The following is an 11428-nucleotide window of genomic DNA, read 5'->3' as shown; positions in this document are numbered from 1 at the left end:
TTTCTGTGTGTGCACGCGCTTTTTGTATTCTATGTGTGTATGTGTGTGTGCTCAGGGTGTGTGCTGCATGTGTGCATGCTCTATGTACTCTGTGTGTGTGCTCTCTCTGTGTGGGGTTTGTAAGTGTGTGTGTGCTCTGTGTGTGAATGCTGCTCTCTGTGTGTGCGCATCCTTTTTGTACTCTGTGTTCATGTGTATGTGTGCTGCATGTGTGCATGCTCTACATATTGTGTGTGTAAATGTGTGTGTGCTCTGTGTGTGCTGCATGTGTGCATGCTCTACGTACTGAGTGTAAATGTGCGTGTGCTCTCTCTGTGTAAGGTGTGTGTGAGTGCATGTGCTCTTTTTGGAGGACGTTTTCGATGTGTGTTTGTATGTGCTCTGTGTGGTGTGTGGTGTGTGTGTATAAGCTGAGATGTGATTTTTTCCCCAACATTAATTAGCTAGACTATCACTTCATAGGTTGTTTAAATTGATTTTTAAATCAGAACACCAAACTGCCCCCTCACAGCACAAACAAATTTCCAGAGAAAGAAACAAACAGTAGAATTAGATGCACCAATATGAACCTCCTCGGGTCCAGGTGTTCAGAAATAGTTCTTGCTTAAATGAAGAGCCACAGTGAACATAATTGCCTGAAATTTCAAACAATTTGTCTGCAAATAAAAGACAGCTCAGTGGAAAAACTATAGTTTAGAATCCTATCCTACTATAACACTTCAGAAAAATGAGTGGTTATGAGTATATCCTTTTTCCCCGGATGTTGGATAAAAAATGTACATGAGCAACTGATTTAATACAAGGCCAAATGATTTATTTATACAAGTATGCTTTCTGAAGAAAAAAATTAGATAAACATTTTAAAAGTCAAAGTCAAGCATAACTTTTCCTGATCTTATCCCTTTGTTATAATTTTTCACACCGTATTTTTAGTACCTTTTTAAGGAAGAAATTACTGCCTAATATCTCTCAAGCTCACTAGTACCACTAATAGAGGGGAATACTGAGTCTGAATTTATATACTTATAGTTAGAGTGAAATGTGTGTCTCAGTAGTATTTTCTGGTATGCAATTTTCTTTTCATGAGCTAGAAAACAGAAAACCTCTAAGTTAAGATATACATGGAAATTTATTACTAAAATTTTCTCAGGGGATGTTTGTAGCTTGGTTTTGTAGTAGGCTGTAGTTTTTGTAATGCATTAAATCAATGAGAAATTGTCTTTCCCTTGGTCAAATTTCAGTTCTGTAACATGAAATTTATTAGTCAGACTGAAAGTTCTTCTACAGGCAGGAGTTAGTTTGGAAAGAACTTTAGCATCAAACCACTCAAACAGAGCAGAAAATACATCTTCCCTCCTCTGCGCGTCAAGGATTAAATATGTATTTTGGATCAATTGAGACATATGTTTTGTATTGATTTGTTTATTTTATACTGTTATGTTCTGGTGGCTAAAGAGTTTATTTCTCATATATTTTATTATTTATTTATGTCTACTATTTTATCAACCTGAATGGCTACATCTTTATCTGTAAAACTGCATTATGCTGTAACTATTTCCATTAGATGTTATAACAGGCAAATAACAAATCTTCAGTCCATTATCTGTTTAAATACAAGGACGTTGTGTGTCGAATGGAGAGAACTCAGGCTGGAAGCAGGCAGACCTGCATTTAAATGCGCATTGTGCTGAGTATTAACTATGTGACTTTGGAACTTATTTGAATGTATTTTCCTGCAACAAGAGGGTTTCAATGACTCTTATCACCAAGTGTTGTTTTATGGAATACTGAAGAGGGATGGCACATATTGGACCAAGCGCAGGTGGTTGAACACAATGGGCTTCCGATGAAAGGATGAGTTTTGCGAGGTTTCTTTCAGTTCTTGCACAAATTTCACTGAAGCGCCAATGATCTTAAATTATATATGCGAAATTTCTTATATAATGAAGAATCTATGTATTCCCTGATCTATAACTTGGCCGGTTAACAAATTCTCACATTTAAGGAATGTTAAGAACCTTGGAAATAATACAAAGTTAGGGAAAACTAGGGATTGTATTGACACCTTGAGACTCATCAAGGCACAGAGAGGAAGTATTTGATTACCATAGATTCTTTAGCCTATCTCATGATTAAAATGAAGAATACTTATCTGTGATCAAATCTTTAGGACTCAGCAAATATTTTGAACATATTGTTTGATCCACCTAATGACAAGTTTAGAGTGTTATATTTGAATTTCCCTTTGGTATTTTTTTTCTTCCCCCAAACCTATGGTTATACATGAAGAAACTGATGTATGGGGAAAATATTTATCCTCTGCGGTAGTTACATACCGTAATCTAAGGTCTCCTTGATAAACAGTGTGAAGGGGGGGAGTCTAACCTGTCAATGGGGTAACAGCCTGATCGTGTCTCTTTGTGGGTGTGGCATTCTCATAAGGTGGGTCCTGGGAACCTTTCCTCCCTCTCTGTGCTTCACCTTCCTATTGAGGAGCCACTTTGAGCCACACTGATGGCAGCCAGAGCCCAGGAGATGCACCCACCACCATTGGATCTATAAGAATTTGCACCCACCAGCCTGTGATTGTTCTGCATCATTGTGTGTGACAGCATGAGTCTGAAAAGGGATTTATGGACTAGTATCAGACTTACAGGGTAATAGCGGACTTATGGACTTGATCTGGACTGAGTTTGGGTGTTTTCTCAATAATCAATTGCTCTTGTATATAAGGCTCTTTCTTTTGCACATATGAGTGTCTATGAATTTTGTTTCTCTAATCAACCCATCCTAACACATTCTCTTCAGAGCAGAAACAAAATCTAATTCACATTAAATTTGCCTGAATCTACTTTTCTATTTATGTTCCCCAGGCTTCCTTTATGATCCTAAAAGGGTGTATCATCCATTCAGGAAAATTTCTTCTTATTTTTCAGTGGACCTAAATTCTTTTTACTTTTTACTGGACCTAAAGTTCATAGGAAGCTTGAGAAGAGAGAAATTTACTCATTTGCAATTTTTCCATTTGTGGAAATGTCTCGTGTTTAAAACACTTTTTTTTTTGGAAAAGATACACTTGCTATCATTGCTGCCCTCTTTGGTGAGCAGCCAAGCCCTAACTATAGCATTAAAATATGTTTAATTAAACCCTTGGAATTCTTATTATGCTGACTCTTTTATAAAAAGTACTGCATCTATTTTCAAAATAAAGCTTAAAGTTTAGAGATGTTCCAGAGAACCTTTCAAATACTTTCCAAAAACAACATACATAACATGTGAAATGAGTAAATCATTTAAAAAATGAATTATTTTCCCTTCCCTAAGTAACTAAGAATATCCATCATTGCTTAAATATTTAAAATTCAATTGTTAATATTTCTGATATTTTAAACTTTAAGATTTCTTTTACTTGCTAGGTAACTATCAAATTTAACCTTTATTACCATCACCACAATGGTAATTGTGGCATTTTCTCCTAAAATAAATGAACATTTCACAAATAGTTTGCTCTCCATTTTACGTGTTGTAGTCAAATGTGATAATGACACTTTCCCAATTAAACACCAACAATGGCTTCATATGAGGAACAGAATACATTAAAAATCAGTTAGCTTACAAGCCCAGTCACATCTGTTTCCAATTGGCCCTTGTTAATCTAGTGCTATCAACTGCCCTTACATGATTTACAGTCATCGCCAAAGTAGGGCCTCGTGTTGTTTCAAGACTGTCATGCATTTTCCCCTCCTGTTCACTCCTTATGCTGAATCCTTTCAGCATTTCCCATATGGGGAGGCAGGGTGTTTTACAAAATATGAGATATTTCAGAAAGCTTTTGGAAGATAATATAATTCTTCCACAAACTTTTTAACATTTACACATTGACTCTTCAAAGGCTCAGTAACAGTATTTTTTTTTTCCTGTAATGGTATCTTTATTTCTATTTGGATTTTCACAATATTTTGCATAACCTAACTTTAAAATTATAAGTATTTTGAAGGCAGAACATGTCTTTTTCATCTTTATAACCAAAAGACCATGGTGTTTACAGGAGTAGAAATCCTGATCTTTCTCTCATGAAGCTGCTGGTGGTTTTGAACTGCCAACTGTGTGGTTCACAGTCCAGTGCATAACCAATATGCCACCATACTGCATGGCATAGAGGGAGAGGTCAGCACACATCTGTCGAATGAATGCATAAAAGGGTAGATAGAGCTAAAAAGGTGGAAACATATAGAAATTTAAAAACCTTGAATCAATGAAGATGCAATTTTAAATAAATTGATTCAGTCATTAAAGTGCATGCATACTATTCTGTTGTATTATTATATTAGCATATACCTTACACTATATTTAATATTTTTGCAGTACAAAAGAAGCAGTAGAATGGTATCCATAGTGATTAGGAAAATGTTCATGTGCATAAGATCAAATCAAACTGGTCCTAAACTTCCAGACTGATTCGTTGTTGGTGTTTTAGTTTGCAGTGTGGCGTTGGGACACGACATAGGTGAGAGTGCAGAGAAGAGGAATGAAGTCCTAAGTAAATAGAGAATGACAAATAACTTGGAGGTAGTCTGATCTATTGCTTAAAAGACACAACCAGATACCACGGATGTTCTTGGGCTGAACGAGGAAGACGGGTGCTTTCGTTCCAGTTACTATGAAATTCAAATGAGAATATGCTTGCAAAAGACTTACCAATAACTGTAAACTGTACAGCCCTTTTCAAGACTTAATTTATCTCCATGTTAATAGTTTAGATCCTAGAAAGTCCACTATTGTCCTATTGTCCATGCACCCAACATTTCTTCAAATTACTTAGTTGGAACCGGCATGTCCTAGACTTCTGATAAGCTCTGGTTTCAATTTAAATAAAGTTTCAAAATGAGATAAAAAAAATAGTCTACAGAAAGTAAAAATGGCTATAATTAACTAAGACAAAGTTATTATTAAAAAAAATTCTGGCTCCCAATATACAACGAGGATAGCAAAACATTTTCTTTGTGTGACAAATGCAAGGAGTAAAATAATTCAATTCCTTTTAACAATTGCAAATGAATGGCCTTTCTTTCATTGGCTCTGAAGCTAGCATAATTCAGAGTGACAATTAGTAGCTCATTAGTAACTAGCAGGTAATTACTGGCTTGCATTCATCTCTCGGCAGATGTCTGATAAAGCACTTCATTATTCTGCACTAGCCTTTCTGAGTGCCTTCAGGAGAAAGTATGCTGAAGGCAGTTACTTGTGCACTTTTCTTTTCTACCCATTCAAACACCAAGGTATTTTCAAAATCAAATTTAGACAAATTCATAAATTTATAGTAGAATATCTTGTAGTAATGAATTTAGTATCATTTCTTTCAGTTATAAATGTTTCTCTACTCAAATGATCAGTATTAGCATGAGAAATTAAATTTGTTAATTTAACTTTGTGTTAAATATTTTTTTTCTTTATTTTATTTAAAAAAATCTTTCAAAGTATTAATCTCTCTTTTATCTGACAATCTTTAAATAATAAGTATTTCACAGGGTCAATAGGTTGTAATAGACCCAGTCTTTTTTAAGCTATAATTTGTGTTATTCAAGCAGCAAAGGTTTGAATTAAAAGGAAGCAAACATTTGATGGTACCATGTATCTTGATATTCACCTAACAAACCAAAAATTATATACATCATACATTACAGGGAAATTTTGGAACCATGTAATACATTCTCACAACGTAGGGTTTTATAGAGATGCTGAAAATGGGCGAGCCTATGGTTCCATGTGGGAAAACACGGATCGCCCCAGTGCAACCTGCAGTGAGGCTCGCCAAGAGTATTGGAGAGCATTTCATTATTGATGCTTTATGAGAGATCAAACTGCTGAATGGCGTGTGATTTCACTGTGTCAGCATTACTTCTGTTTTAGTGAAAACCCTAAAGTGATATTTAAATAATTCTTCCCTTATATTGCATCCCGATGAATTTCTTTATCTCCGTCATTGGAATGCCAACCCCTAAGCAGGTGACGAAACCAACCAACTGCACGGCGGGTCCCACCCCAAGTGTTCCTACCATGACCAAACCCCTCCAAAGCTTCCTGTGAGCATGTATGGTTTAAAAAGATGTATTAACTTAAACATTCATCTGTAGGGGCTTAGGCAACATTAAGGAGTGTGAATGCAGTGCTTTTTGCTTCTCTTCTGAAACTACATGCTGCCGAAAGAACTTTTTTAGGACTCCACACCTCCATACGTTGGTGGGAGACCCACGGACACGAACATCCTTTCTCCAATGGGGTTTCATTCTAATCTTACCAGACTACAAACAATTGGTAAATTCAGCCATTCTAACTTTGGGTGTCATTGAAGATCTCTCCATGAAACTTGTCTTTTGAGAGATATCTTTTTAACATAAACGCATGATAACAAGGTAATCTTGGTTTAGTGGTGACAACTGAACATCCATGTTCTTTTTCTCAAGAAAAGATCTAATACATAGAAGGCAACATGCATCTACATAGACTGTCATTTGAATCGTTTGTGAATTTTTTATGCCCATGTTATCTCTTCCCCCTTTCTTCTATATTATGGCCTTCTTTGCTATTCTTTTTAATTTCCTTATTCCCCTCTCCTGCACAAGCCTTCTGTAACTGCCAATTTGAGCATCTCTCTTTAAATTCAATTTCTTCTATCATTTGTTTAGGGGCTATGCTTTTCAAATCAACTGACTTTTATCAAGAACAGAAAATGAAGTATCTGAGGAACTTTATATTTATTCACCTTCAAATAATTTTCTGAAAGTTAATCTATTTTCAAAACTGTTTTCACAGTAACTTTTACTGCTGGTGCTTTTGCTTCAACAATAATATATTTATTCAAGTACCTAGTATAACTAGCAACATTTAAGTAATATGATTTTACTGTCTGTAAAGCTGTATAGCTAAAACAAACAAATTCTTTAGAAAATGAAAATTCTATCAGACTGCAATAAGAACCTAATCTTTAAATACAAATGTCTTCCTATTTCTGCCAATTAGGATACACAGTTGTATTCACCTATAAAACTATCAGTCACTTAATGATACAGTGTCAGAATTATTTGTGCATATACTACATAATTTCTGAAACACATATCTAATTCAAATTGCCATTGGTGTTATAAAGGACTCCAATAATATCATCATAAATTAAGAAATGTATTTCTAAATGTATTCAAGTATAAACATATGCATAAATACATCTTTCCACCAGATTATTTTATGAACTGATGAAATGCTGAATCATTTGTGCCACTGGACCAACCAACCTTTGTGTCTGTGAGAACCATCCATGTTACTGAATTCAATGTGATTTTCATCAGCCCAGTAGAGTCTCTGGTTGACATAATCTATGGTAAGTGCCATCGGTCTAGAAATCTTAGTTTCTATGACAACACTTTGATTGGTTCCATCCATTCCAACACGGCCAATGTGAGGATACTCACAACAATCAATCCAATATAAATACCTAGCAAAGAAATCAACAACATTGTGCTTAAAGACATTCAGAGCAACATCTCACAACATTTTTCAAATTTTAGCTTAGCTTTTTCAAAATTAATTATTGATACATTGTATCTTCATTGAAGTATACTTTGGTGCAAATATTTTTGAGATTTTAAATTAAACCTGAAGTTCAATTTGGAATGTTCATATCATTTTAGTTATGTTTCCATTAGTATATAAACTAGTACATATATTAGAGAATAAACTATGTTAAAAGTATCAACAAATAATACATGTCCTAAACTAAAAGAGGCAATCTTTCAAAATACATTTCTAATACTGGAGCAGTAAACAATATGATCATATATGGTTTCATTGCTGTTTAGGAAGGAGTATATTTCATTTGTTTAAATCTTCATTGTTCAATATGTTAGCGCTAGCTGTGACTATTAAATTTTAATTATTTCAAATGAAATAAAACAGTGAACTGAATTGTTTTTTAGTTAAATAGCTACATTTCCAGTGTTCTTGAATCCTATGTGGCTAGCATATTGGACAAGGCAGATAGAAGGCATTTCCCTCGGCACAGAAAGAACAGTGATTGAATTACTTTATTGGATGTTGTGGAGCAGAACATTTAAGACAGAGAAGGGGAAACTATACAGTTAAAAACATGACACTGAACTAAGACATTTGAATTAAATATAAATATTGCACCCTATAAAATGCAAATAAATGGATAGAAATTACTTAGGAATGTATCCTCGTGTAATTTAAGGCACAGTTTTGTTCCAAGCAGGTGAAGAAATCATTTTTATTTCGTAGATGCATTTTTATATCCATGTAATTCAAAATTTGAGTTACCCCACTGCTCTTAAGGGATTCAGTAGGGCAGTCGAGCCCATCGCCTGGTCCTCCAGGGAGAGACGAAACTTCTGCTCACATACAGAGGATAGCCTCAATCCTCCTACCTAGGTGACTGCGGCAAAATCTCCACAGCAGTGGGCTTGGTTTGGGGTAAGTAATTGAAGGAGGATGACGTGAACAATTTGCTGTAAGCTTCAAAAACTGGCATATTTAATTTTAAAAATAAATTCTGAATGAAATATGCATGTTCAGATATTTTAACCACATTCTTGACAAAAGATAAAAAACATGACATTAAACAAACAAACAAGCAGACCAACCAAATGAATAAAATATTGCTGACATATTGAATCCAGCTCATGGTCATCTATAAAATAGTAGAACTGCTCCATGCTATTTCGGGGCCTATAAATTTTTATGGAAGCAGTTTGCCGCATCTTTATTTCTGGTGGCTGCTGGTGTGCTTTGATCTCGACCTGTCGGTGAGCACCCCAATGCTTAATCCATGTGCTACCAGGGAAAAACCTCATAAATTATAAAAGCAACACAAGTAATCATTGTGAGAAATGCCTCTGTGTGTCTTCAATCAATATCATTTTGGGAACGATGCTGAGGGTATAGCATATTATAAAGGTCATGAAAGCATTCTTTGCTACCAGAAATATCATGAGAATTCTTAATTAAACAATGTATTTGAAAAGAAAAATATAAGTTTTGATAATTATTAAGCAGTATGAAGAATGATGTCAGCACAGATTCAGGAGGACCCTGAGGTCCATACGGAAGACATACATTAGTCTTTAATGACATAGTTAATGCTGTATAAGGGATACTGGAATTGATATCCCATGCTTGAACATAGTTGGAAAATCTCAAATCTGCAGCCATCTAAGAGGCAACTATTTGTCTCTTCTCCGTCTAGAGTAAAGTAAATCACAACACAAGAAAGCAAACTGAAGGCTCAATGACCATGTGAACCAGTCTCCATGTCTAGTAATCATTTGGACTGGGTCTACAGAAGGACCTCTAAAGAACAGAATAAAAATGTAGAACAAAATTCAAAATAATAAAAAGACAAGAATTACTGATAAGATAGAGACTGGCGGAGAACAGTGGCTTTTAGCCACTCATCAAGCCCATCCTAGGAATCACCTTACAGTCACACAAACAGGCCGATAAAGTGAACAATGACAATAATGAGGAGCATGCTCCTCAGAAGAATTCATCATGGGGAACCAAAATACTAACGATGCTTCACTAATTTCCAAAACATTGAAAAGATTGATTCAAATAGCTTTAATTAGAGTATGTTTACATATATATCTTTAGTCCTTTGCAAGTGCTTGAACTTAACCAGAGGCAATTCTATAGCAACTAGCAACAATGTGGAAAAAGGTTTTCTCCATTAAATGCTATCAATTTAAATATAATGAATTGTGAATATTGGCAATGACACTTTTGCAGTCACTAAGCAAATTTGCTTTTCAAATAGCCCGACCTCATACAATTGAAGTTCTAAATGTCATCTGCATCTCAACTTCTCCATTTGCCTAGTCTTATCCCTCAATGAGATGGATTCACACAGTGGCTGCAACCGTGGCCTCAAATCTGAGCTCAATTGTGAGGATGTGCAGGACAGGGTGCTGTTTCCTTCTGTTGTGCTTGGGTCGCTGTGAGTCGGAACCACTCAGCGGCACCTAGCAACAACTGTCTTTATTATCATCTTGGCCAAGATGTATAGCTCGAGAAGATGATCGTATTGCATAGACATCAGCACCTGCTGCATCACTCTCAGGAAATTTGTTATGAGTTCTGACTATGAAATTCGAGCTCTTTATTATCATCCCTGCCAACATGAACCTTGCCCAACATCCCAGCTTAGATGCACCTTATTACTTACAGGTTACATCTCTTTCTAGAAAGAGGTTCAGATATTATGTAATCCATAGATGTGACTACCCCCATATCATGAAATGCTATCTGTTTCTTTTTACTCTACCTTTCTTCCAAGGTTTGAAAGAAACACACTCAGTGATATAGGTATGCTTTTTTTCATTTCCACAATACACTTATTGATTAGTTAGGAAAATAATTGTATTTCATTTAAAAATATAGTTACGGTAAGATCTAGTCAGTTTTAGTTTTTCACATGACAGGCACAACACGATTTTTAAAATTTCTTAATGTGAATGTTTGCAATTTATGTTCTACATTGAATTCCCATGACATTAGTCTGTAGAACTGAAATGTAAACTACAGTCCTACTTTGTAATGTAAATAGTTTAATATTTGTTACTAACCCCGCTAGAGGATCTAAAGTCAGGTCCCTTGGAAACTTCAGCCTTTTGCTAACAAGAATAGTAGGATATAAGCCATTGAGCTTGGATACTTCGATGATTCTTTTTTCTGTGTCAGACCAATAGAGGTTTTTTCCAATCCAATCAACAGCAAGAGCATTTGGAACAGCTGTGTTGTGTATTACCTAACAAATAAGAATGAAAGAAGTTAACGTTGCAAATGTGTACAACAAGAATGGAGCAATTGCTTCTTGAGTTCTACAGAGATAAACAATCCTCTTTGAACGTTAGAAAGGAGTTCTGATAAGAATAGAACAATTCACCAAAATACAATAATTTACTTCTTTCTGAAAGATTACCAAAGACATACCAGATCTCTAGAAATTACATACTAGCTTTAAGAAAAAAAAATAGAAGTCAAATGTTATTGGGGTAGTTTAATAGTTGTTGATCACATTTTTGTTATAGTCCTGTATTTGCTTAGTCACTTACCAATTGGGATTTTAAAACTTTATGACACACATACAAAAGATTAATGATAATATTTGTCTTTAGCAGATTCCTACAAGGATAGCAATAGAATTCACACACTCCCAACTCCTCTTGCCTATTTAAATTATCAACTACAATAGAAGAAACACAAAATAGACTATTAGTAAATATTTTGAACTTAAATCAAACTCACTTCCACACACTCCCAACTCCTCTTGCCTATTTAAATTATCAACTATAATAGAAGAAACACAAAATAGACTATTAGTAAATATTTTGAACTTAAATCAAACTCACTTCCATTG

General features: G+C 35.0%; 1 protein-coding gene across 1 annotated transcript in view; it reads right to left on the bottom strand.

Moving 5' to 3' along the window:
* Positions 1-11428, bottom strand: part of LRP1B (LDL receptor related protein 1B) — a 1686774-nt gene that overhangs the window by 253699 nt on the left and 1421647 nt on the right. The window contains exons 55-56 of the mRNA XM_045298375.1: positions 10635-10816; positions 7290-7489 (exon numbers count right to left, since the gene is read on the bottom strand). Coding sequence (XP_045154310.1) covers positions 7290-7489; positions 10635-10816 — 382 coding nt within the window. The remainder of the gene's footprint in view (positions 1-7289; positions 7490-10634; positions 10817-11428) is intronic.

This window comes from Echinops telfairi, unplaced genomic scaffold (genome assembly GCF_000313985.2).
Source record: "Echinops telfairi isolate 266 unplaced genomic scaffold, ASM31398v2 ScPeMD7_4;HRSCAF=17, whole genome shotgun sequence".
NCBI lineage: Eukaryota > Metazoa > Chordata > Mammalia > Afrosoricida > Tenrecidae > Echinops > Echinops telfairi.
Note: the sequence above shows the minus strand (reverse complement) of the source record. Positions and strands in the feature narration are given on the sequence as shown.